The sequence below is a fragment of the Athene noctua genome, chromosome 6 (genome assembly GCF_965140245.1).
Source record: "Athene noctua chromosome 6, bAthNoc1.hap1.1, whole genome shotgun sequence".
In the NCBI taxonomy this organism is placed as follows: Eukaryota; Metazoa; Chordata; class Aves; order Strigiformes; family Strigidae; genus Athene; species Athene noctua.
The window spans coordinates 13,195,303-13,223,247 of NC_134042.1; the positions used below are offsets into that span (position 1 = coordinate 13,195,303).

The 27,945-nt window shown below is 39.0% G+C and overlaps 1 protein-coding gene across 4 annotated transcripts; it reads right to left on the reverse strand.

Moving 5' to 3' along the window:
* PSEN1 (presenilin 1) lies at positions 1–27,706 on the reverse strand. Of its 4 annotated transcripts, none has more exons than XM_074909633.1 (12): positions 27,639–27,706; positions 24,695–24,838; positions 21,663–21,701; positions 18,629–18,885; positions 17,242–17,383; positions 13,437–13,504; positions 11,466–11,686; positions 9,051–9,149; positions 7,699–7,785; positions 6,676–6,849; positions 4,483–4,601; positions 1–4,165 (listed from the first exon to the last, which is right to left on the reverse strand). In XM_074909633.1, the coding sequence occupies exons 2-12, from the start codon at positions 24,776–24,778 to the stop codon at positions 4,010–4,012; spliced, it is 1,446 nt and encodes a 481-aa protein (XP_074765734.1). In that variant the 5' UTR covers positions 24,779–24,838; positions 27,639–27,706; the 3' UTR covers positions 1–4,009. The 4 variants fall into 4 exon arrangements, with proteins under 4 accessions (XP_074765734.1, XP_074765735.1, XP_074765736.1 ...); XM_074909634.1 differs by lacking the exon at positions 27,639–27,706 and adding an exon at positions 26,873–26,957; XM_074909635.1 differs by lacking the exon at positions 21,663–21,701.
* Between the last annotated feature and the right edge of the window lie 239 nt (positions 27,707–27,945).

Sequence of the window (27,945 nt, forward strand, 5' to 3'; positions counted from 1 at the left end):
TCAGGACCCATGCAACTTTTATTTTAATAATTAGACAAATACAGGAAAATTTGCAATAATCTATCAAAAACGTATCTTATCAAGAACCAGAAAGGTGTTTTAAAAAACATTCACATTCAATTCAGGTTATGTACAAACCAGTGTTTGTAAAAAAGAAAACAGCAAATGCTTTGAGTGTAAAAGAATTCTGTTCTACTTCACGTTTAGGCGTTCCCAATGACCAAGTTACCACTGAGATGCAATCACAGTGAAGACATGTTCCACAGTCTACTAAACTCGTTTCAACAGCATCATTGCCAAAAGTAATTTTTTTTTAATAAAGCATTTTGAGAAGTTTCCTCATACAGTACCGTTCATCGAAAATGTACTTCTGCATATTTAATTCTTGACTGCGCTAATGGCAGAACAGTTGTCATCTACAGGCCCAGAGTACATATAATATATATCTACATCTCAACAGGTACAGATATATATGTAGAGATCCAAAAAATACCAGTCTTCTATGCCTGAAATAGTCAGGTTCTGCTTTGTACATTGAGGAGATTAGCCATTTTTAGTGGAGCACAGCCCTTGATTATTTGGCTCAAAGAAGTCATCATCTGCCCAGCCAGAAGTATTCTGAATGTGTTGCAATATCATGTGCGTACCTTCAAGACTCACCTCACGAAGAAGACATTTGAACTTGAGTGCCACCATAACAGCCATACACAGATATGACAGCATCATACACCTCTCCTATAAGACCGGCTTCAAGGCCTTTTTTTTTTCTCTCTGGATTAAATCCCCCAACAGAAAAAAATATAAATAAAAAAAGATAAATGAAAGTTACTGGGTTTTAGGCAAATCTATAACTCGGTACTATGTTTTCTCATTTATTTATGTGAAGCTTAGCCAAACAAGGAAACTAACCATTGATGTAAACTGAAAGGGGAGAGAACGCTCTCCTAACACCCAGTTTCAAAGTATGAACACTGAAACAGTTACACAACAGTTACCAGTCAGTCTGCCTGGACACAAAAAAGATTGATCTAGCTACTAGGGTTACACAATAGTTCTTTAGATAGAACTACAGTCTAATGTGCGGTCATTAACGTATTAATTTAACGATAACAAAAACTCTCTCAAAAATGCAGACTACATACCAGAAGTCTTTCAGTTATACTAAGCTAACCAAGATGAAACGGTTCACGATCTCAAATTAGACTGGTGTTTCAAGACAAAGAGAAAGTTGACACAATCTTCACGCTTATGCAATGCAAACAAAAACCACTGTCAACTGAACCTTATGGTCCCAAGTACTGAGATGATCTTTAGTTGCAAGATCTCATTTGGAACATAAGCTACCATGACTTGGCAGAAGAGGGCAAATCTAGAAAATGTCATCTGGTTTTTGAAGGTATAGGTAAGACTTGGTAATAAGCACTGTACCTTAACATATATTGGTCTGGACTTGAAAAGTAATTTCCCCTCCAAATTTATTTTGACATTCAAATACACAAACTTGAACAGTTTCTGTGAATATAAATTTTATAGTCTCCACCACTGTACTCCACACTAGCTTACAAATTAAAACTTCGGGATAACAGAAGCAGCTCTGGGGAGTGGAAGACTGGCAATTTAGTGTTTGAAAATTCTGAGCTCTTCCTTGGGTTGCACATCTAACACCCATTCAAGTATGTGGAAAGGCTTTTGTGCATTTCTATAGATTCTAAAGCAACTCTTAATGGAGCTAGAGCTTCCATGGTGCATATTTAAGCCAAAAAACAAACAATAAAGATGACTGCTGCATTTAAGTAACAATTCTTAACCAAGAGTCAGCTCAGATATGCAGACAGATGCTAGTAATGCCAACTCTTAGCAAACCTGTTCTACACAATGAAACAATAGTTAGGATGCCCAATAAAACACACGGGAATTTTCTTAGATACAATGCTCAGGAAAGGGACAAGTTACAATAGTATAAAAAACCCGCTCCAAACAAACAAAAAAGCCCCTTAACACCTGTTTTAAGTCAGGCTTCATTGCAGCAAAATATAGAATAGTGATTTAAGCTAGAAAACACAAGCAAGTTTGACTTGAAAAGTCAGTGTAAGCAATTTTGATATGGTTAGTTTATTAATGCTATCCACGACGAATCAGCACACAAATGAGATGACTAAAAGTATTTTAGAGGAGACAAGACAATATATTTTATGAAAATGTAAATGCTAACACTGCAGTTAGCAAGTCATACCGGAAAAAAGACAGACATTTCCAAGGACAATCAAAGTAAGCCTTTCTTGGTTTTAAAGCAGATTTATACATCACAGCTTTCTTTCCCTTATTTGGGCAATGGTTGGTGAGCATCTGTGATGTCTCAGTCCTCTGAATCTATAGGCACTGAAACAAAGCCCCAGAAAAAAGGTAAAAGGAGCTTGCGTCAGGATTTTGACAGTTGTTCTACTTGGCAAGGACTCCAGTATCAAGATGCAAGTAAAAAGGAATGCCCATCAATAGTATCCACTCCCTACGCTTCCTTCAGAAAAAAAATTAATTGTACAGAGTAAGAGCCTACGGCAAAAACGACTTCATCTCACACAAGTCTCATTTCCAAGCAATTATTCATAAACGAGTTCTTTCAAATGAAGAAAGCAGAGTTTAGCAGTTTTAAGGTTTGAATCGAATCTTTTTCTTGTAAGATGTTCAAAATCTCGTATCTTCTTTTCAGTGATTTTGAGTTTCATTTCTCCAGTCTTCGGTTCCTCATGGGAGAGGTAATTAAAGTGAAGAGGCCCACAAATTCTGCTCCTTGGTAGCAATAAGTATGTCTTACCTCACATAAGTATCCTCACCAGTAAAGATACTGTACAAAAAAAAAAAATCCCGGCCCAATCTGAGGTGTTGGATAGTTGAAAGACCAGTTCTTCAGGTTAACAGAACTGGAAACCACATTTCTGAAGAGGAAAAAATTTAGTGATGCATTAGAAGTGCTACTAATAGCACTTTGGCCTCTAGATCTGGCAAACTAAACTCCATCTGGGATTGCTGCAAATGTCTACTTGTTTCGTAAGAATTTCAATAGAAGGAACATACACCAGCAATGCAGTCCGTGCTGTCAGTGACTATTCTCAAACAAAGGGTTTGAAATGGTGTTCTAGCAAAATGATTTGCAAGAGCACAAAGAGTAAGTCCTGAAATAGCTTTTTAATGTAGTTTATTAACCTTTCAGAATCTAAGATCCAAATTAGGACCTTATGATCCACTAATGCCAAATAATTCAGTTCAAGTCTAAATAGCTACATAAACTGGAGCACGTGTACAGAAGGTGCACTCCATGCTTGAGTATACAAAGTATTAAAACTGAGAAGAGACTCTAGTTCCAGTGTGGAAAAAAGAAAAGCTTTTAAATTTACTAAACCAAGCACGCTCAGGCACAGAGGCTATGAAGTGGTGGAGCACTCTTAGAGTGACAGTACTTTCTCCCTTTGTTGAATTGCTACAAAGTCCTTTCTCATTACACAAAGCAGAGTCAGGACTCCACTGTCAAAAAATCACTGCTGAAGAAGTTTGAATTGGGTTCTCTCTCTTCAAGCGGTTACAGGGACAAGTTCCGTGTGATTTGTCAGCTTCCTCTGTTAACATCAAGGAAGTCCTGAGCACCCTTAATGCTGTGAAAATAATCAACCTGTGGTAAGAGATCACATTGCTGGTGGAAGCATTAGCAATTTTCACACAAGGTGGTCCTTACCAGAGATATGTATATCAGATTACCTCTGATATAATAGCACCTGGTTTAGACCGGCCATCAGGAAGAAGTCACTTTCACACAGGAAAATTCATATGGTGCCCAGTGCAGCAGTTGTCTCAGGAAAAAACAGAACAAAACAAACCACCATCAGAGGAAGTTGTAATGATTCAGGCTTGGAATCTTGAGTATTAAACTTCAGTCTCACTTGAGAACTGAGGGGAAAACATTTTTCCTCCTCCCAGATTTGCTACAAATATCCACAGAATATCAGCATCAAGTGTGCTAGATATAAAACTGATGGAATGCTAGCTGGTCCATAAAGGGTTGCACCAAGTTATCTGTAGCAAAGTAAAAAACTAGCCCAAAGGTTATGGAGATTGGAAGAGCTGGTAAGGCCTTCTTAAAGATGGCAAGAAGCAGAAGTGTAAGGCACAGACCCTGAGGGGAAGAAAACAAACAGACAAACAAACAAACAAAAAACATAGGGAGAAATTAGGGAACTCTGACAAGCAAAAGACTATATATATATATAAAAATAAATTCCACAAAAATACAAGATATAGTTCATGCCTTCCTAAACGAAAGGCTTAAGTGACAGATGTACAACCAATGAAGACCACAGCTAAAGCCCTCATCAGTTTTCAGTCTGGCCACCAAGTAAACAAATTCCAAAGAAAAAAATGCAGCAGTTATGACTTTGTTCCTCCTGATGGACGATAGAAAATATCCCTGTTACAATATTACATTATACTCACAATTAATATGGCTACAAAACACGCTAAAGTTGTATTCCAGTCCCCGCTTGCTGTTGCAGAGGCTTTGCCAACAAGGACACTGTAGAAAATGAAGTCTCCTAAACCTAGCTTCACTCCTCCTGCAAAAGTGAATATATGGCAGCATTAAGTATCAGACCGCCTACTAATATTACATATATATATATAATTGTCAGAGAATAATATAGATTTACATTAAGTATCAACAAGACTGGCACCAATCTCAAATCAGTGATAAGCCATCTTGTTTCACAAGAGTTTAGGAACATTATACCACTCGATTCATTCATCCTAAAATTAGATTTTTTCTATATTCCTAGTCAGCTGTACATACAAATGCAATACATACAAACTCAGATACTTGTATTTGTTGGGGGGGTGTCCACTTTTGGTTCTCATGTCATATTCAACAGAATACTGAAGTACAATTCCTTTAAGATGGCTGAGGGAGGGGAAAACAAGTAAGTCCCTTTCAGATGATATTTTATTTGCCAGCTCGAAACCTATACCTAGCAAAATATTCCACTGCACTTCCAATTTTCCTACAGAATTCTTACTAAGGTAGTTCTAAAAAGCACTTGTGTAATTACAGAGCGTATTACAGAGGCAAAAACCCAACATACTTCGTCCAAGATGTGAAGTTCAGGAAAACTCATGAGTTAATGTCTTATTCTTTTAAATAGCAATTACCACCTTAGCAATAACTCCAGGAGCAGAATACTCAATTACTTCTGCAAACAAAATAATTAAGATTTCCTAAAAGCCAGTTCACTTTCTGAGCTTTTAGTCCAAGATACTGAGTCAACATCAGGTCACCAGCTGTTTTAATCTGGTGTACTGTTTCCTTTGTCACCTGATTATAGCCCGGACCAAAACTCACTTTAGAAATCTCAGAGGAACTCAGAGCATCAAAACAGAGGTGTATGCCTGGTTGATCAATGGGAAAGAAAAATAAAGGAAAAAGGGAAAAAAAACCCCCAAAGAGGCATCTTTCAGCAGGCCTCCAATATATGGTCTAGAACAGTGCATTAGTGAAAAGCTCCTGAGAACTAAAACACCCTTTAACTGCTCAAAGTTGGATGCTTGGATGCTTGTTTTCAGCGTGACGGGACAATAAGCAAAAGGCAACTGCTAGATAACTCCTTCCACACAGGAAAACTCTCCAAATTTCTAATAAGCCACTCCAAACTCCTAGTAAACTAATGCTGGCTGACAATTCTGACTGGATCACCGCATACCTGTCATTGCTATTTGCTACAGGAATACAGGAAGGAGAAAATTAATAGTCGGTTTTACAGTTAACTAACTAAAATAGCCCAACTGCGAAAATTTTTACATCTTAATGTTATTTTTCTAAGCTCTATAAATGAAAATGGATTTGCAACACACTCTGAATTTGGAGTTTTGGGGACAAAATAAACTCTAAAATTGTTCTTAAAGTAGAATTCTCTGTATTTTTAAACAGAGGAGCACCTGAGAATCAGAGGAAACAGTTGCACCTGCTAAATATGGCAGCATCACATGGGCAGAGCAGTTTATTAGACAGGCAGACCCTAATTTATTTAGAGCTTTGCAAATCTAATAGCAGCTTAAACTCTGACTGGAAATCATGAGTCTGTTAAAGCAGATATCTGAATATTGATGTCATATGCTCTCCAAAGCTACTGCAACTCAGCAAGATGCTGGAGAGCATGCAAGCCCACAGCATTCTGCATTCATTTCAGTCTCCAATTAGGTTTTAAACACTGCTTTCTACAGAGCGGACTACACCAGTTTTATCTTGAGGCAAAAAAACATTAATGACTGCATTTATTGGGCCTAAAATACAAAAGAGGTGATATACAGCAGAACACTGTGTGAAAAAGATCACAGCAAATGTAACTGACTGTATAATGGTCTGAAAGCCGCTTGTGCTATTAAAGGTTTGATTCTGTTATCAAACTGAAGACTAATTTGGCCAATACTACTCACTCCTGCAGCAAAACCAAAAGCCACCAAAAAGCAACTCTAAAATCTATTTCTATGAGACATGTCAGTATTGATCACGAGCAAGAGCAGCTCTTCAGCTTGCTATTAGCTCACAGCATACTGATTCTGTGCAGTCAGGGTGACTGAGACTGAGGCTAACTAGCTTCAGATTCACTAAGTCTTTCAGACACAGTACACCATACTCACGTTCTTCAGGGTCTTCGCTTGTTTGAGAGTTACTGGGTAGAGCCTGAACAGCAGCACGCGATTCAGGTGTTGACTCAATGGGTCCTATTCTATTGTCCCTTTGTTGCTGCCATTCCTGACTAAAGCCACCATCATCTGCTTCACCATCTTCATTCTGAGTCTGGTTTGCGGGAGCTCAAAGGAAGAAAGGCATTTAGATCTCTTTCAAAAATGTGCTTTCTAAAACATGACAGTCTCCCCACATGTAAGATCATGGAAAAATGAGGGAAAAAAGAGGTATTCCATAATATTTAGTAACATCTAACACTGGCACACACCATTACAAGACATTCTCACTTAGAATTTTAACACTTATTTAAACAATTAGGAGTCAACGTGCACTCTGCAGTCACAGCATCTACATGTCACACTCAAGTCCTAGTATTCAGGAGTACTTCAAGATAACAGAGGGGGATTTCTGTGGTGACCTAATTTAAAGATCACTTTTTAAGGAATAAACTCTCACCTAATATTTCATTAGCTTCTTTAGTCAACACTGACAGCTTAATTTTCCAGTAAATTAGAAAACTTAACTGAAAATTACATACACCCCTTTAAACATGTTAAATTCAGATACTCTGCTCTGCTTTAGTAATATGTGTAAACAAACAAACCCCATGTTTTTAAACACTAGCTGTATAGCCAAGAGGTCTAGACACACTTCTGTTTAATGCAAACATAAATGAGTTAGCATTATACTATATCATCCCAATTTGACAAGCAATTGAGCTCAGTCAATAGCTGTCTATTGAGAGTTATTTCACCACCAACATCCTTGATCCCAGAAAAATAAATGCAAGAACATTAACCGCAAAATAAGTAAACAATTTCTGAAGTCTTGACAGTTTCATGATTCCTAATAAGGCCCCCATGCTTTCACTCTTCTACAGCAACCAGGCCACTTAAAAAGCTGAAAAACAAGTCTCCATAAACATGTATACCAATAAAATGACAACTATAAAGGCTTGTCAAAGAAAAACTCACCTTGTTTATCATAAGTGGAGTTTTTGGAAGCTTTCCGTTGGGCTTCTGGATCTTCCTCAGCCATGTTCACTAGCCATATCATTGTTGCTATTAAGAGAAAAACAAACAACAAAACCCCCTCTGCATAGCTAATCATATCTTCAGATGTATGCAATTCTGAGATAGCATTGGCATCAATCCTTCTTTTTTTTGGATACAAGTATCTTTTGCAACAGGCTATTTTACTCTCATTAAAGCACAGTAATAGTTGGAACACAGCCAGTACCAGCTACAACATGCATTTACAGAATTGGCGAATAAAAGTTTTATTCTTACTAGATGTTGAAAAAAATGGCAACGCTGTTGCCAGAGAAATTACTTCTATATATGGGGCACACTTTGAAAATCTGAATCAATGAATTCTTTACTTTTTTCTATTAATCAGTTCTTTTATCTGCAAGTATAAAGGTCTATTAAGACTGGTACTGAGGTACCTCAATTCAGAGGCAGTATCTGCATCAAAGTTAATTGTTCTCTGGCCCCACCATCACAATGAATTCTCCAATGTGAAGGTAATGAAATACTGTCACACATAAAATGGTATATTTTAATTCAAGTTTGTGGTTTTTCAGTGTTAGCCTCTCCTCCCACAAAACAGAACAAGGGGCAGCTATGAGTAGTGTCAGTAAAACACAGCAAGAGTGACAGATATTTTAAAAAAACCCTTCTTCTCCACCGTAAACTTGCCCCTGGTCTGCCTACAGCACACTTCCAGCTTCCAAACACAGGCCTTTCCTGAGCACCAGTGGCATAATGATTTATGACTAATCTATTTCACTGTTTAGACATACCGTTATGACTAGCAACATGGAACTTCAGGAACAGTGGAACTATGTACTAATTGACACACAGGTCATAACAGCAATTTGCAGCTGCAGGGAGAAACGACCCATCGAAAAAAAAAACAAGCCCTGGAGAAAATAGTTCTGTAAACGAATCTCTTCCTGGCAATTTCTCCCTTTCCTTCTAGTAACACACAGGTTATTTAAGCACTGAAAGCTGATAAATATTTTCTGAAAACAAGTACTCCTTGTGAATAGGCTTAATTCACAGCCTACTGACATACTACTTTGGCCAAACCAAAGTGTATTACCATTTTTCCTGTTCGAATTGTGTAAGAAAACATGCTGGTTTTAATCTTGAAAGATCTTAGCCAGAAGATGTTGCACATTTTTGAGTCAGCAGTGAAAGGAAAACTAAGGCCCAAGTGAACAGGCTAAAAATTCCAGCTGACATGTTAAAACACAGAAAAATGAGAAAATCACTGCAGCTGAGTGATTGTAAGTGTAAAATATTTAATGAAATTTACTTACAGGAGTAAATAAGTGCTGGGAAGAGAGTTTCATTTCTCTCTTGAGCTGTTTCAACCAGCATACGAAGAGGACCTTTAGGACACAGGACAGCAACCAAATCTGAAAGGAAGAGTGAACAGATCTTATTATCACTGCAGACATACTTACAAGAAGGTTTTTCTGTAACACCTGCAGAGACCGTTAAAAAGATAAAATGCTACCCTGAGCACAGACTTATAAAAGCGCCATTGGCCACAAGTCAGTATCCTACAGGAACACTTTTTAATATTCTCCATTTACAATCTATTTTACATATTACTGTAATAATGTATACAAATTTAAAAAATGTGATGTTCCTCACTGAAGATATTATGCAACTGCAAATGCATCTGTGTCTGTATGTTAACTTACAAGTTGAAAGCACATAATTCACAAAAGCTACTATTGAACTAACATCTTGGAAATACCCAATCTTGCTTTCTATTATCAAAGTTTTTCTTAACCAAAGTTTAATGCTAAAACAAATTTTAAGACAACAGGTAAGGCTTATATAAGTTCTATGAAGTAGTCATGACTGCCAATTTATCCCCACTTAAAGAGGAAAAAAGTGAATGTGCACGTGAAGACGTAAAAAGATACAGATTTACTAAGCATTGTGGAAAAATGCTGTGTTTGCATAGATTTGAGAGGTGTTCAAAGCATATTTAGCGTAAGAAAGGAACAACAGTTTCTTGTTGCTTCTCTCAATTCTTGTTCATGGGACTGAAACTAGGTGAACAAGTAAAAATTAACTAAAAAGCCATCATTTACAGAATAGGATGACTGTAAAAGTTACAGATCACAGAAGAGTATTAAGGAAATCTGATCTATCAGATGCTCCATCTGCTTTCTCACCTGAACGTTGATGGTTTGTTTGTTAATGAAATCTGCTACTTCACAGACAACACCTCAGCTGCTTTTCCCTTGTCTTGCACATTTGGACAGAAAGCTGTAAAGGTTAATAGTATTAACCTTGCTACTACCTTTTGCAGCTGTCCACTCACTGTATGTCTTTCAAGGAATTTAAAAAAATTTGACACCAAAAGGAACAGCTTCACTGTCAGGAGCTGTATGCTGCACAGAGCAGGCCTTCTGCACCTGAGCTAACTGCCCTAGCAGCACTACTGGTCCCGCTCAAGTAAAGGACTCTTAGTGTGCTGTCACAGGCTTTGAAACTTACCTCCCCTTTACTCAAAGCCACTGCATTATGGTCTTGGAATGTGAGCTGAAGAGTGATTTCATTTTGCAATCACTGAATGAAGACTGAATGCTTGGAATACTCAGATTTGTTCCAGTCATATGAAGGGTGGCAGTGGGGAGGCAGGATGGGAAGGTTTTCTTAATGTGCTTTATGATCCATGAGCATACACACAAAGGAGATTTTTCTTCCCGCTGAAGAAAGAGGACACCTAAGGAGTACACTGACCTACCAGAGCCAATCAAATCTTATTAACCCTTGCACTTCTATAACTGGACAGATTCTCAGTCTTGATCATTATCAGTGACTTTCGGGTCACTAAGTGTGACATTCATCACACTTACATGGCTCCAAAAAAATTCAAGTTATGAGCATATCTTCATGGATAAACGTAGCTGTAATGTTCTAATTATGTCTAAGTAACTGGATTATAGTCTTGCCTACAACAGTATCTGAGATATACAGTGATCTTCTTACCAAGTGTCCAGTGCCCTCTAAAGCCTTATGAAAAAACTACATCTGGGTATCTCTGTCATCATTCTGAAAAAGTCTAATATGTGATAATTCAAATGAATTTTTTTTTTAATTTAAAAAAAAATAAAATCAAGGAAACAGACCTCACAAGTATATCCTTCTAAACATAAAGTAACTTTGATCAATGAAAACTGCCTTTAATTCTTCCTTGCTTCTTTCTCATTATATTACTAGGCATGGATTAGGGTGTTGTTTCTATGTCCATAGATTTGAGCAATTCACAGGTTGGGCAGATTTATACCTTTATGGGACTGTACTCAAACAACAAGCTCCTAAATTCTGAACACGCAATAGTTTTCCAAGAGTTCTTGTGGAAAATGAGAAGCCTCCACCTACACAGATGAGATCAAAATGGCAACACAGATCTCTGATCTCCTCCTCTCTTGAATTACTTCAATTCTCCTCCCCAAAGACTCCAGGAAGTCCAGAAAACACAAAGGAAGATGGCATCACACAGCCACACAAAGCCCTTAGCTGGGCTAAAAGGGACCAATCTCAGTTTAGATCATGATCTTATTTCTGAAGTTTGTAATCACCTTTGGATGATACCTCGCCACACACACACTTTTTCTTTTTTTAAGGTCCAGTCAGACAAACAAGAGAATCAGGGAATAGAAGAAATTGACACCATAATACCCGTTATTATGCCTCGCCCCAGACCTTACCATACACTGAAATGACAGCCAGGATAAGCCACGCAGTCCATTCAGGAAGATATTTAATGAACACCAAGGCCATGAGAGCACTTATCATAATGAGATACGCCTGCTGGAGCCGAAGTGGACCCTTCCAATGAATACAAATCATTCCCACAACACCGAAGTTCCAGATCATGAGTGCCACCGTAATGTAGTCCATGGCAACGTTATATGTCTTAAAAACCTCACTAAAAAAAAAAAAAAAAGAAAAAAGAGAATATGGACTGCATTTGCTCAAAACAATGGAAACAAGTTACAGATTTAAGCTTCAGAATATTATTTTTTTAAAAGAAAAATTTATTCAATGTAGTGGCACAAATGTAAAATTCTATCTCCAATTAGTATTAAACTATTCTTCACAAAAGGGATAATTTTACCACAGTTTTCTTCATACCAACTCTGTCACTTTTCTGAAAATTTTCCTTAATTTTCTATTTCCTTCTCAATCAAAGCAGAAGTTGACAGAAAAGGACACTACTGCAAAACAGTCATTTTGATTATGTTCATGATTTTTAGAAATCTGAAGAGTAAGAACTTGTGAGGTTATAATGGATCTCTAAAGGCAGGCAAACGGATCTCCCCCTACTTACCTGCTGCTTGTGGAATGGAAACACTTTACTAACTTAAAAGAAAGATATACATGGCTATTCTATTCTATTCTTCACCACAAACACTAAAGTAAAAAGCTATCTTTTTGGATATACAGTGTTATTCTGTCATACCAAATACTATAAACTACTTAAGACCCTCAGTAAGTAAAACCAAGATAGACAAATACATTGTCACCAAGTCACAGATGATTTCCATTGACCCAGGGAGAAATGGTTGTGATGCCTTTTTGCAGATTCTGCTGCTACCAACTCATCAAGCCACTAAGAATGTTATAATCTACATGATATGTTCCTCCAGGAAATTTTGTCTTCCATAGTTGCTCTCTGGCCTCTGAGATGTACAATGTTAACAGGATGTCCCTTACCACCGTTGTGTATAATTGGTCTACAAACTCCCTCCTCACTCACTGGACCTCCACAAAAGGAAACCAGCATGGCTGTAAGGCAGCAGGGCCAGGTGAACGGAAGCAGACTGTCAGGAAAGCCTTCAGTCTTTCTACCCACACATACTGATGGAAGACTGCCAGCTTCAACCCAAACCCGAAGAAGTGAGCCTGGCAACTTGTCTCCACCCAGCCTGCATGACACTTGTGCAGCACACACTGCCCTGTATTTCAAAAATCATTATTAAAGTTAAGAGAAAATAACTGACCAAAATAGGCATCACAGATCACTTTTGGCAAAAAACAGTGAAGGAACACTATTTTCTCCCCCTAGAGACCAAATTAAGTAAGCTTCTTCAAAGAGAAGTTACCTGTCATTAAGTGGTACAAAAATATACACAGTGTAATAATTTCATGGTATGACTCTTAATTACAAACTCTGATCAGGTCACTCATTTTAGAGAATACCGAGTATTGTGGACAACTTTTCTTGATGTTTGGATAAAGGCATGTTTCCAAAATTGAAAAGAAAAACATTTAATATATTCTGGTGAGAGAGTAGATTCTTTTTAGCTGATTTTTTTCTCCCACTACCATGCAAACAGCTTTTGCATATACATCCCACCACCAAATCCATGATGTAAACAACTTCCCTTGAGTCATATAGCTATGAAGAATTAAGTTATAAAAGGTATGCTAGCAGACTAAGCCACCCTGTGGAAGATACCTTATTATGGTGAAGCATGTGATGGACAGCTTCTGTACAATATCCGATGCACTATAAACCCATAAATATCTCTTTTATGTGTACTCTATGAATCTACATGAAACTAAAAATTTTATTGCAATAGCTTACTTGCTATCATTCTTCTCAAGATTCAAGAGCTAGTTTCAAAATAAATATACACATGAAAAATAGCATATTCATGCTTTAGTTCACTTACCCCAGGTAGATGAACGAGAAAAAGAAAAGCAGCAAAAGAGAAGAAATGATAAGCCAGCCATGGATCACCTAGAAAAAAAAAAAAAAAGATAATACAGATTTTGTTAAGATTTGTTATTTTAAAGGTAGTATCTACTTAAAAATGGTTTTAAGGTTATTTCCCCTTTTGAGCAAAGAAAATGATATTCAGATATCTCTCTCTTTGGTTATTACTAAATTCACATTTAGGCTATACACATTATTGTATTTCAATTTGCACTTAGGAATTTTAAGTGCTTTGTGGTCTTTCAATAGAGGTTCTCTACAATGTACTGTTTATATATTTTTAGGTCATTTTGATAACAGTGGCGTTATAACATAGCAGAAATATCCAGCATTAACACAGATGGAAAACATGATTCATTTTTGCACAATTAAGAAGCCTGCTCTGATTCTGGATCTTTTTTGTAATGCAGTTATAGAATTAAATGCCAGGACACTGAAAAACCTTCAGTGCTTAGCTGTTGGAATTCAGAATTAGCATGTCATTGATGAATGGCTATATAAGGATTCCTATATTATGTATCAATCATCTATAGACGTAATCCCTCATTTTTGATAAGAGAGCAGATACACATGCCCAATGATTTAACAAAAACCAGTTCAGGGCTGTTCTCAGCAGAGACACGCATAGATTTAAACTTGGAAATGACAGGTGCTCAGACTCTGCACTGACGAAAGTGCATACCATTCTTGTATATTACTGTGAAAAATTAAGATTGAAGAGCCCCATACCTGAGAACGAAACATACTTGTCATTTGTCAAATTCCTAGCACAGAATCTTTCACATAAAACCAGACCCAACATTTCAAGCAGGTAACCAGTCAGAAGCAATAATCTAGAAATTCAAGCTGCATAAGAAATCCTGCTTCAGACAGACACGCTCAGTGGGAAATCAACTGGTTAAATTAGCTATATATGTACACCAGATCAAAGTATTCAGAAACTGTTCAGAAATTGTGTTATCTATTTCTCTTCTGAAAGATGTATAGTAGAATGCACCTTACGTTATAGTTTTGAAATATTTTGCAAAAGTTAATTTAAAAGTAAGGCCCATACACACACAGACTAAAGGAATCAACACTTACATGAAGCAAACAGGACTCTGCAGCAAATTAAGAATCTAGCTATTACAATTAGTAATTTAGTGCATTTAGTCTAATACTAAATTGTCCATAAGCGTTTTTAGAATGCTCAGCAATTTTTGAAACATTCTTTTTTCTCATTCACACTCCCTGTCTTTCAAAACAGGTTCAAATTTAACCTTCAACCTAATAAAACCTGTCATTTAATTTGCTAATCTAACAGATTGGCTTTCCATATTTGCTAAGTGTAGTCTCAAAAAGACTTAAGAATTTCCCACATGTAATAAGCATGGTGCCTGTAAAGATGCTGCAGGAAAACTGCCAAAGTATGTGTCTCAGCCCATCAAACTGTCACCACTCACAGCAAGTGGGGAAAAAAAAATAAAATACTAAAGCTGAAGACTGATAAGTACCTGAAACAGAAAGCAAATTTCAAACAACTCAGATATACAAGTAGTTTTACAAGTAGTGACCTAACAAGAGTAATTTTATTTCTCTGTAAAACTATTTGAAACCATTTTAAGAAAATGGCAAAGAAAGTGGTGTCATTTCTTTTAGTAATAACATGACTTCTATCTCTAGTTCTTCTATTTGCAGTATAAGCTATTAAACTTTCTTACCACTTAAGAAAATAATGAGAATAGTAATGTTTCCTTCCATTAAAGAATATTAACAATGTCAAACACCAAGGCCACAGTCCAGCAAATGTTTACACGCACTCTGCATAACTACTGTCAACAGTACTAAAGGAGGTAGTTTCAAGAGTTGACGTAAATAGGTATTTTACACACAGATGTTTGTTTTATCCTCAGTATGTATCTCATTTGCTATAGCATTTTCCAGATCACCAGCCTCTTTTCATACAAGTAATTTTTCCAAAGTAGTTCTTGTAAATTCTGGCTAGTGTTTTCCTAGCAGAATACTGTGACAGGTTTGTTGCCTTCTAATTAAAGAATTTTCATTCTTCATTTGACAACAGCTTCAACGCTAATTGACTGTGGCACAGAGTTGGCTTTCTTGCCACAACTTGAACAAAAACTAAGGATTGCAGAATGCAGAGAATTAAAATGCACTACATCAGCCAGATTTTGGTTTGGCAGACTAAAACAATAAAGAAGATAAAGAATAATAAAATATGTTAAAAAGAAAAGATAGTCAAATACAATCACCCTCAAAGATGCTGTTTCTGTTTAGATTTAGGAGTTAGAATCAGGACCATGCTTAACTTACCACGTACAGAAGAAACACAGGAAACTAACAGCGGTTAAGCTGAAAGACTGTCTCCTTTCTTCAAAAATTTTCAGATAAAAATCTTGTGAAGATAACCAAATTATCACTACCGACTGGAGGCCTAACATTCTTTCATTCTAAGTTCCATCCCTTACAATCTACATGTACATTCTACATACAGAATCGCATGTAAAATAGAATTCAGTGGACAGGTTAAGTACAGCATTGTGGTATAGCAGCACAGAAATACTCTGTTAATAAACTGAAAAAAAAGTATTTCTTTTAATTAGCATAAAATGTAACTACAGGAAATTTCTGTCGTCTAATCATTCTAATTTTTCAGTCTCACCATTATTTTTGTAAGAAGAATGTGCAGTGCTTTGAAAGGTCAAGTGGGAAGCCAAAAATGTGAAAAGCTTAGTAAAAACTAGTTGGTGCCTTCAGCACCTGAGGAGAACCTATTGGCTGCCAAGGAACCTAGCTGAAGTACATCAGTTATTTGACTTAACTGGAATAAACAGAATTGACAGCTTAAAAAGATAACTTTGTTGGTTCAGATTTAACATCACACTGTGATAAAAGAGAAGGTCCATACTTTAAAAAACAGTATTCCAAGCTGTATCAGATCCAAGCAAAAAATCATCTCCCCAGTCGCTCCACAGATACTTCTGTAAAAGGGGTTTCACCCACAGCCATGAAGACCAAAACCATTTTTCACCTCTTAAAAACAAAATAAAGTAGAGCAAAGCTTTGTGTCAGCGCATGGATCCTCCTCCCTGTTCTACAACTATGAAACAGATTCAAGGTTCTGGCTGCATACTGGGAAGTTTTATTAGGCCGAGCCTTGTTAAATGGGTCATTAAGACCGAAAGACAACCAGGAATTTTCATGAATAACTCCTCCCAGACAGGTGACATTACAATTATTTATGCTAAGCCTGGACTTGCCTAGATTACATCACTATATGATTGCAGTCTTTCACAAAAGAGCCTTAGAGTCTCTGTGTTTGCTATAAGGATATTGCCTGGCGTGTACAGCCACACACACATCACACTGTTGGAAGACTTTTATATTGGGGACAGGGTGGGGAGAGGGGAGTCCTTGAAAAGCCCTCTGAAGTCCTGAATAGATTTCAAGTTGTAGGACCAGGTCTGTAATCTGTAGTTCTTGACCACCGGAAGACTTCAGTACATGATACATTTCACAGAACAGGAAGCAATGCCACCCTAATTCTGACTGACAAAACAGCCAGCAGTGTTAGCACTGGGCCTTTGCCTCCCTGCTGTATCAAAGGAACAGAAGCCTCAAAATCAAAACAGTGAATTGAATCACCAATTCTGCTACTTTTGCTCATTCATCCTTGATAACCCTTTATTTTGTTCCATCCTCTATAATCTGTACTAATAAATAAAACTAGAACAATTACTCGAGTCAATTATATTTATACTCACCTTGTAGCACCTGTATTTGTAAAGCACAACCAGGAGTATGGTCATGACAATGATAACGCTGATCATGATAGCTGCGTTGAGAATTGAATTCAGGGCTCTCTGTCCTACTGTCTCTGTCTCCTCTGTGAAAGGAGTGTAGATGCTACAACAACAAAGAGTCAACTGAAATATCCGAAACATCTGTGCATTCAGTGACATGTGAAGCCAACAGCAAATGAAATCGCAGTAATCTTTCAATTCAGAGCTGTAAAGGCAACAGCTGTTGTCTTTTGAAAGGTAGCATAGTATCATATTAGGCAAATTTTAATTTAAAAAAATAAGTTAATTAGAAGACCTGCCTTTCCTACATTCTTGGATTATTACTATTTTTTACTATGTCAAATAAAAACAAAAAACTGAACTCCACACTCTTTGATACAATTACTGACACTCTATGAATCGTCAGGCAATCGTCAGAGCTAGACCTCTCTAAGCACACCATCTAGTGGATTTACAATGAACGGTCCCCCAGTGATTTCAACAAAACAATGATGGGCTCATCCTGGCGAAAAAACTACTTAATTTGGGGTGGGGGGGCAGTGGTGGGGGAGAATAAATAAAATCTCAAGAAAAATAATGCTTTGATCAACAACTTTGAACAGTGAAAAATAATTTTGACATTCCTATATTATACAACCATTCAAAAGCCAAACACACTTTGAGTCATTTTATTTAAACATTTTCACAGTGCAACATTTAGACTGATTTGCTGCAGGTTCTAACAGGCTCAGTGTTCTTCCCTTGTCTCCTTTCTCTCAAATCAGCTTTCACTGAAATTGGGGTTTTTTTGGACAATATTAATATTTTGCAAAAAATAAAGAAAATAATATCCATACAGGAAACCTGCCTGGAAAGTTTCTGTAACTGCAACAGAGGTGAACCTCATAAAGCTACCTTCCTCTTGCATTTGAATTTCTTCACCAAACAGCACAGGCAAATCAGAACTTGGCATATATGCTACTTTATTTAAATGAGTAGCTTTTTTCAATTTCCAAAATCTTTGTATTCTAGCAGAGTACAACTGAAATGGCTTTGGCTCAGGATGGAGTTAATTTTATAAATACCACAGAGCACAATAAAGTATTAAAACGAGGATTAGGATCTGAACCAAACAGCAACAGCCAAGATGTTATCCCAACTGGTCACCAGACAGGCAACAAATGTCAATAGTATCACGAATATAGAATCTGGTTTTGGGAAGGAATAAAACAAAATTATCTTCAGGTTGATGGCAGGGAAAAGGGAGGCAAGAGAGAGTTCACTGCTTGAATTAGACTCCTGAAGAAATGGAGATTAAAGGAAACTATCTAAGTAAGTCCACTGAAAAGGGGAAAAAATTGATACATACAGCTGTCCATCCTTGCGTGTATAAAAGCTGACAGACTTGATGGTTGCAACAACGACCACCATGCAAAGTGTGACAGGTACAAACAACATAATCACATGTTTTGCTCCATATTTCAGTGTCAGCTCCTCATCTTCTTCTTCGTCTTGTTCCACCACTTGCTGAATGTTGTTTTGTGGCTGCCCATTGGTCTCGGAATCAGGATTGTCATTTCTTCTGCGCTCACTATTATCATGGCGACGTCTTTCGCTGTTGTCATTCTGCAATACACAAAAAACAGTTTCCTCAGCAACCATCCACAATCATATTCTCGTACACTAAGCTAAAGGGAAATATGTAAGGTAATATTTGCTGTCAAAAACACTTGCTGCAGCAAGGACTTAAACAGTAGTAATTAATTGCATCATGTAGTTATCAAAGAATGGGAGCACAGGACTATGTTAGAAGCATTTATATTAAAAACGGCAACAGCTGAAAGTAGACTGGTTGCATCTAACAGCCTATGAGACCCTTCCTTTGAACAGAATTAAAAAAGCTGAATTAAGACAGCTTCTGCCCTTGGTTCAAGCTACATCTGACACAAGGAGGCATGACAGTAGATTGCTCATAGCTTGACAAGAATTAACTGTATCTGTTCCTAGAAATAATGCCAAACAGACATTTATGACCCTAACTCCATGAAAATCCCAAGAAAATGTCTACTTTCCTTACCATGTTACTCTTACTACAGTGCACTAATTAGAATATATATTAAACTGGAGTTTCATGAGGTATTGTGTTTCCACATTTTTAGTGAGAAGAATGACACAGATCACACTCTGGTAATGCTCAGGTAATTCTCCGTCTTTATACTGAGGTCTGATCCAAAAGTTTCAGCATGATGAGCTACTACTCCACATCCTTTCACTGACATTGATGAAATTTCACCACTCTCGTCAACAAATATGAAAGAGCCTCTTAGCCTTTCTGATACTGCGACAAGAACCATCAAGGGTGTAATTTAAACACAGGGACAGAGGTAAACTTCCAATGGAATTAAGATTAACCGCAAGCAAAAACACAAACTGGGAACACCACCCACAAGTAAATGATCAGGCCTGCACTCCTGGTGTCACAGACTTTGGTCCCTCTCCAAGAAGCCCTGTCAGCAGGGGGCATTCAGCCTTCTATATGTTGTGTGCACATACAGAGAACACAACAGGAGAGTGAGCTGTTTCACCTGTTTTGGACTATAAAGAAACAAAACCATTTTATGTTCACCAGTTGCTCTAAACAAGCCCTAACATGCAACAGTTTACACAGACTACTATTTTTTTTTCTGTATTACCATGTCCAAAGTCAATGCTGTACTGTTCCCACTCCTCCCACTCAAGAGTTTTAACATAAAAGATGTACCACAAAGATTTTTGATTCCTTGCAAAATTAATTTCTTCAGAACTACTTAATTTACACAGTTCAATTTGAGTAAGTGCACTAAGGCAGCCTCAGATTAAAACATACAATAGACTGAAGGAAGATACCTTTTGCAACACCTTTAGAACATCACTCAGTTTTAGTAAAATTGCTCTAGACGTAAGATAGGGCATTGAAAATAACCTAATAAATTTCTGCTTAAGTACTCTTGTGCAGGTAATTTCTTCCTTCATCATGCAATGTTAAAGTCTCATTACCTGTTCTTAACAGCATTTCCCAACATAACTGCTGACTTTTATCTCATTAACTCACTGGAGTTTTTCGATAAATCAATAGTAATTTTGCAGATTCTTTATACAGAATTTTCCCAGCCCCACCCTCAGGAAAGTTAAGAAGTTACGTATACACTCAGGAACTCACAGTGGAGTTTTTAAAAGCACTTAAGTGACTAAGGAGTACAACTCCCTGGACTTTGAACGGCAAACACTGACACTGCTAAAACCTTTGTTGAAACTTTACACTTCCCCAACTCATGAAAAATTTGCTTTTACAAAACGTTACAAAGTAACAATACACACCAAACACTTTGCCTATTTACTCCTTTTCTGTAGTATCCTCAGGATCAAGCTCAGCAGGGTTTCAAGAACTGTCCTCTAAGAAAAATGGCTTTATTTTTCAAAAAGGAAATGATATAAGGGGAAAAAAAAGTCTTAATTAAACAATTAAAACTAGCAGACAACCAGATTTTTAAAATTAAAGTTTTAACCTTAATTTGAATTTAGTATCATTAACTTTAGGTATGTCCTGAAAAAGATTATGGGTTCAGTATTATTTCTAACTAAATGAAAGATGCATTATAAATCACTTGGCATTTTGCATAAAGTTCTTACATACAATTATTGAAAGTCAGATAGAAAAAAGAATATGGGAGAATGCCAATAAAGAGATCATGTTTAATTATTCTGAAATGCTGGCTGCAACTGAACCCCTTCCTGAACAGTTCAAATGTAATTATTTGTCACTTTGATACTAAGTCAACCACAAGACAACTATAAGCTTACCTGTCTAAAACTGCCTAAGACGATCATAACTAATACTATGTTGGAGACAATCAGAGCCCTGGAACATTTCACAAGTAAAGCAGACCTAGGTTTCTGCACACTTGCAGAATAAATTGCTCATTCTCTGTTGTAACAGCAGTCTTGCATGTGGGAGCACTTACCCCTATCTTAGGCACAGAAGTACAAAAAAAGAAAATAAAAATCCACAGCTTTGCAAAGCAAACATAAGAACAGTCAAAGGAAAAGCCTGATTAACTAGCACATCACTACAGAACAATGCAAAATCAAACATAAAGAGAAAAAATGAAGAAATTAGACCAAGCTGTGCCATTTTATTCCCTTCACTAGTTAGCAACAAAGACACAATCACAAAATGCCTTTACATACACAGTGCATGAAAACCAGCAGTTTTAAGACTTATCATCAAATAACCGGAGTTATAAGAGCTATTCTCTCATTCACTGTCAAAACTGGAAAAAAGTTGTCTTTCAGGCAAGTGTGCTGCTGAATGTGACATGCGCATGTCCCACTGCTTAAAAGAACAAAGTACACTCATATCCTACCTGATCAGTATTAAACAGAGCAGAGGCCAGGGACTCTTGCTGAAGTGGAAGCAAAGGAACAGACTCTTCACTTTCCTCAGACATAGTTAAAAGTGAAAATTCTGAAGCTAAAAAGTCAGTAACACCTGTTGTGATACCATAAGCAAACGTAAGTTATGAACTACGCGCTTTCAGGTGAATAAACAGTATCAAAAGCAAATGATAGTTTTTGGTTTGGTTTTTTTTTTTCCTATCAGGAAATTAGTTAATAGCAAACCCAGAGCAATGCCCTGGAACCAAGAGATAAAAAATTAGCATACTTGATTAACATTTTTTATTTATTAAATCCAGATTTATACATTGCAGCAAAACGCCATGCCTGATGGTGGGCACAGGCTTTACTAGGTCTCACATACATAATTTATGTTTAAAGGTCATTATACAGGGACAGATATTGAAGACTAGGCTGAACTCTTGGTGTGTGACTGGAAGAAGAAACGGCAAATTTAGCACTTAGTGATTTCACATGCTGACTGTTAGCCACAGAAGCTAGATAAACTGAAGCAGGAAAGGATTTTTGTACGTATGTACAAAACAAAAGCGGATGTGTGTAGGGGAGAAGAATAATTATAACTGTTGAAACTACACCTAGAGTCACACTTAAACATGGAAAGAAAAAAGCGCAAATAGTAGTTATTCATCAGTACAGTTTGTCAGTGAGAAGTAAATAGAACCACCCGTCTCCAATTGCTGGGAAGGAGCTGTTGTGTTAAAGAGTAATTTGGAAGAAAATAAACCCCCTTGCATCCCATCTTATCTTCAGATGTCAGAAGGGCTGGGGGCGTCTAGGTTCAGATTCTGAGCAATATCCAGTCTGTCACTATTAGTCCAGTCACGTTCAACTTACTGAACTATCATGACTAGGGATGCACTAACAGTGCACTCCACTTTCACCTTAGTCACGCTCCATGGGCTCACACGGCCAGACGAGTTTGGCAGCGGTCAGTGAGAAACTTTTACGGGTAGCTTAACAAACAGTGCAGTTTATTAAGGCAACAGAAGTACAGGTTCTTACGGATTGCCAGTGATAAATATACTGTCTGCAAAAGCACGTGCAAATATTGAGATTACAAATAATACAACATGTAAAATTTAAAAATGACTCTAAATAGAGAGATTTCCAAGTTTTCCGAGCAAGCACTCAGGATAGTCCAGTTCTTACCCAAAGGCGTCCCTGTGCGGGGGAGAAAGAGAGCTTCAGCCCATCGATTGATCCCAGGAGTCACAGGCAGTATCTTCCCTGACTTGTTCATGATGATACCTTCCCCCAACATTCCTCCTTTCTCAGGTTATTTTAATGCAACTTTTTATCTTCAAGGTGGAGCTTAAGTGATTCTAGTCATACATACCTTTAATATGATTCTCTCTGTAAGATTCTCTCGCTTCACTTTTAAAGGTATAGATTAACAAAAACTCAGGGCACAAGCTCAGTGAGGGGTGGTCACACTTTGGAGGCAGGTAGCCTTTGGGATGGAGATGTGTTTTGGTATTATAATGACATTATAATGAGCAAAGTTCACACAAAGGACAGCACTTTGTCAGAATATGACAGACTACTGGCCCGGGGTGGCAAATAGGCAGCTTATCAGTACTATAGTACACTGAAGTTCTCATCTCTGCTGTGATTCACAGAGCCTGGCCATGAAGCCTTCGGTCTGCTTCACCCTTCATGCTATTTTGCTGGCAGAGTTGTCCAGGGAACCCCTGTGGAACAGATTCCTTGCACACCAGTTGTGCTGCACCCTGGAAGCTTCTTTGATGTCATATCTTCCCTCAGTGTGTGAACGCTGTCGTGCCTTTAATACAGGTTTGATTTCTAAGTCAGCTCCAGTAATTATTCCACAGGAGCATCACCAAGTTTTCTGTAAGCATGGTGAGCCCACAAGTTTATTGCTGAGCTCTGCCTTTTTAATCTGCCAGAAGTGTTCAATGAAAGTTAATCTCCCACCTGTCCAAGATGAAAACAAACCTTTTTCACTCCCTCTGAAGTAAAAGCACAAAGTTCCACTTTCCTATTTTTAGTAACAGCTTCCATAATCAGTAAGGTCTTAAGTCAGACTGACTTCTTAATTTAAAATAAATTTTCATGGTTTATATTTTCGCTGCTACGGCAGGATGCTGATCTGAGATAAAGACAAGGATTTTTCAAAATTCTACTTAAACTGCTGGATTGTATAGAAGAGCTAGAGCAGGATCAAAATATTCTTTTGAATCACTGCCATAAACATCACTACAAGTGGCCCAGCTCACAAGAGTATTTCTGTGTCACATGGAAACCTGATATTCAAGAGCTATAGCAGGAACAAAGAACTGAGCATGACAAACCCAAGAGCCTGAGCACCACACCCAAGCAGATCACCTAAACTCGGTTTCACCCAAGCACATGCAGTATGAGTACAGTTTTTGTGACAATTATGTGTGGAAGTTTTTCAAAGTAATCATGTAAAACTTTATGGTTTGTGTTCCCCCTCCACCTCACCCCCCCAAAACTTCAAGAACTCTGAGAGGACCGCGTCAATTATTCACAAGTAAGACAAGGCAGTGTTGCTCTTTCTGCAGAGGAGTTGTCCTCCAGCCACAGCAACAACAAAACCCAGGCTTCAAGCTCTACCTAGACTAAAATTAACTCTATGACTGAGACACGTGTGAATCAAGCAGACCACAGCCAGGCTAGATCAAAAGAGCTCACTTAATCCTCTAAAGGTCAGTGTTTGACACGGGAGCACCCCTTCCCATTTTCTTATTTTTCTTAAGGGCTTGGTCACTCCAACATGACTTTATACTGGGGGAACTCTTATCTGTATGTAAAAACGTGCTTAGAACATCAAATATTTTACAGAATATTTCTTTCAGCACTGCTTATCACAACAGTCCAGATAAAGAAAAGTACTCCCAACAAACAGATATCTAGAGTTCGGAATTCTATTTTCACCCACACTCATTATTCGTCCTGATTTAACTGCTACCAGGTAATAAAATTGTTTGTTACATACGGTGTTGCTGAGGTGGTTATCAGGGAAGTTTTCTGTCAGCTGCCCATGCTGAAACTGGGGTAAATGTGCAGACAGTTCTGTCATTGGGGCTGTCCTCTGGAAATCACTTATTTCTACACAAAACGGATCTTTCCTCTTGAAATGCTGAAAGGAAAAACATGTGTAAAAAGCCTTTGTTCTTACATGACCAGGTTCTCCATACCCTCCCTACCCCATTTTTTAGAGTTCACACAGACCAAAGACAACTGCTTTCTCTCTATGATACCCAACGGTATCACATCTTCTAAGAGATCATAATAGGGATTTTCCAGTATAAAAATAAGAACATCTAGGCATTATCAAATTAGTTCATCAGCCACGGAAGTAAGCCAGCAACAAACTAATCATTTAAAACAGTTCGCCATTCTTTCTTGTGCAATAGATGAGAAGCACTGCATGTCTGTTCACAGCACAACATGTATATTTTTATCTCGGCAGAGTACAATTGCTCCAAGTTGTTTGGTTTTGGATTGCTGATAAGCTCAAGGGGAATCTTCAAGTAAAGATGACTGAGTTACACTTGATCATTTAAAATGTGGATATATCTTTAATACTGTAATGCCCTAAGAGTGACCTAGAGCTACACAAAATGGTATTTCAGCTGAGCCTCAAGAACCAGTGTGTATTCCTTTCCTCTAGTGGTAGGTTTTCTGTATCAGCTAAATGTACATAAACGTGTCATGTGCTTATAACAGCATTATACATTCTTCCATAGAAAAGTTACATGCTAACATTTTCCTATGCAAACATGAACGTGCTCCATAACAAAGGAAAATGAAGCGATGAAGCTCCAATAAAACGTGCTCCATAACAAAGGAGAATGAAGCGATACAGGGGAAAGAGGAAGAAGGGTGATGTAACTACGTAAGTTTTAGAAAAAATATAATTTTACAAAACAATGAGTAAGCCTAAATAAATCACTGGCTCGGTTACTCAAAACACAAGGAAGTGAATAAACCACTGCCTCAAGGGTGGAGTGCCAGTCCCCATTTCCATCCCAAGTGGCTCCTGCTCCTACCTTGTGCCAACTCCAGCACTCATCAGCCCTCTTTACAGTAGATCTTACTCACTAAAATGGAAGAAAACAAATCCAGGAAACGAAAGCAATAATATTTTTCTGCTGATTTATATACTCAGCTAATGTACAGAGGGATCTCAAAAAAACTCACACAAGGGAGGTCATCACAAAGAAAGGCCTCTCACTTTTGGCAGCAGCAAGCCACCAGTGCTGAAAGACAGCATCTTACTTAAAGAGACAGTTAAGCCTGTTTTAATCCATACTAAGGTACAGAAGGTGGTTTTTTACTTACAAATAAATACAGATCTTACAAGACTAGTGCATAGTGCTTATTAACTTCAGCAGGGATGTAGCTTGCTCTAAAGAGCCATTAGGAAGCAACACCAACTTAACACGTCTAATGGGAGCATACAAACAGTTTGCAACGTAGTATTCACTAGAATGTCTCTCTTCTATGTTTGTAATTAAAAATAAAGCGTATCTAATTTAAAAATATAATGAGATGTAAGATTAGATGAAAATAAATAGGCATTACATTGCTTTTTAAAGCTTTAATTTTGGGTTGGGCTAGAGAATATAAAAAATGTTGTTTTAAGGCTGCTATTGTTAAAAATTTCCAGTGACAGGGCCACCACAAAGGAAAAAGGAGAAGTATTTTTATCCAAATGTGGAGTATCAGAATGAGATTTTTCACATAGGAGCATATCAAAATTGTAGTTAAAATACAGAAGGGAAAAAACCCCCCACAAAACCAAAACACCAACCCAGAAAATCCTATTTAAAGACTGGTAAAGAAAGCCACCACAAGCTCACCAAACAGAAAAACAGCTACTGAGGAGCAGAGAGAAACGGAAGACAGGGAGGAGTAACTGACAGAAGAGTCACACCAAAGCTTGAATGCCAGTGTCTTAAAAAGGCCTCAAAGCTTACGGTCATTTAAAACAACCCCTTTTGAAAACTCAAGAGCTCAGAGAATGGACTCGGGTCATCTTCCCAAACAACTTTATTTTCTATTTTTAAATAAAAGAACACTCCCAAGTTTGAAAATTAACTATGAATGAAATAAATCTAGAAAAGAACTGCGCATAAACACACACAAACTTAATTTTTACTTGTTTTACCTGAAAAGGGACTATTTTTTTTTCTAGTGCAACTGTCCATATTAAAATAGCCTGTCTGAAACAGTTCTTCCTTACTTCCTTTGGCTTTCCTTCGCAAGAACAGCAGGAGTTACAACTGTAGTGTTCACGCACTTACAAGTAGCCTAACAAGTAGAGGTAACACGCAGGTAAGCTCTCCACTCGGAAGGGAAAGCGAAGGGAGTATCGACCAGCCGCAGGAGACGCGGGCCGGCCGGTTAACCCGTGTTTTCTCTCAGACAAGCAACAAGCGGCGGCCCCTGCCCCCCTGGGGCACGCCGAACGCCCGCCGGAGCTCGCCCTCAGCCCTGCAGCCGCAGCAGCTCGCCGCAGCCCGGGGCCCCGCTCTCCCTCGGCCCCCGGCCAGCCCGCACAAAGGCCGCGAGGGCGAGGGGGCCGCCGCCGCGGGCGAGGGTCAGGCCGCCGCCGCAGCCCCAGCCCGCTCGGCGTCCCCAGCTCCCCGGGCCCAGCGCAGCCCGACCGGCCGCACCGCGGGACCCCGCCCCGGCCCGCGGCGCAGAGCTCTCACAAACGCGGCCCCCGGCCGGCCCCGAAGGCTCCTGGCGGCCCCGCCGCCCGCCCGCGGGGCGCCCCCGGCCCGGCTCCGGGTGGCGCAGCGCGCCCGCCCCCCCGCGCCCCGCACGCTGCCCGGCCCGGCGGGTCCTTGCGCTCGCCCCGAGATGGCGGCGGCGGCGGCGTGCCCGGGGCTGCCCCGGCCCCCCGCAGGCGCGGCCGCTGACAAACGGACCTGCACGGCGCCCCTCCCGCGGGCTCCGGCCCCGGCTCCTCGCCGCCCCGCAGCCCGGCCCCGCTCGCTTCCGGCCCGCGCCCCGCCCGCCGCCGCGACCTCACTTCCGACGGCGGCGGCCGCGAAACGCCAGCCCGGGGGCGGGCGAGGGGCCGCGGGGAGGCGGCGGGACGCCGGCCGCCCGGCCCGGAGCAACGGCCACAGCGGCGGCTGTGCGGGCTTGGGGCAGCCCAGGCCCGGCGCCAGGCCCCAGGAGCTGCTGGAGGAGCAGGCCGAGAGGCGGCCCCGCAGCGAAAGCGCCAAGTAG

Coding starts and splice junctions, on each gene's coding strand:
- PSEN1 (XM_074909633.1), bottom strand. CDS start 24,778: ATGACAGAACTGTCTGCACATTTACCCCAGTTTCAGCATGGGCAGCTG. Junction 11,687..13,436: donor TTCTCGTTCATCTACCTGGG/GTAAGTGAACTA, acceptor TTTTTTTTTTAG/TGAGGTTTTTAAGACATATA. Junction 9,150..11,465: donor GGCTGTCATTTCAGTGTATG/GTAAGGTCTGGG, acceptor TCTTCCTTTCAG/ATTTGGTTGCTGTCCTGTGT.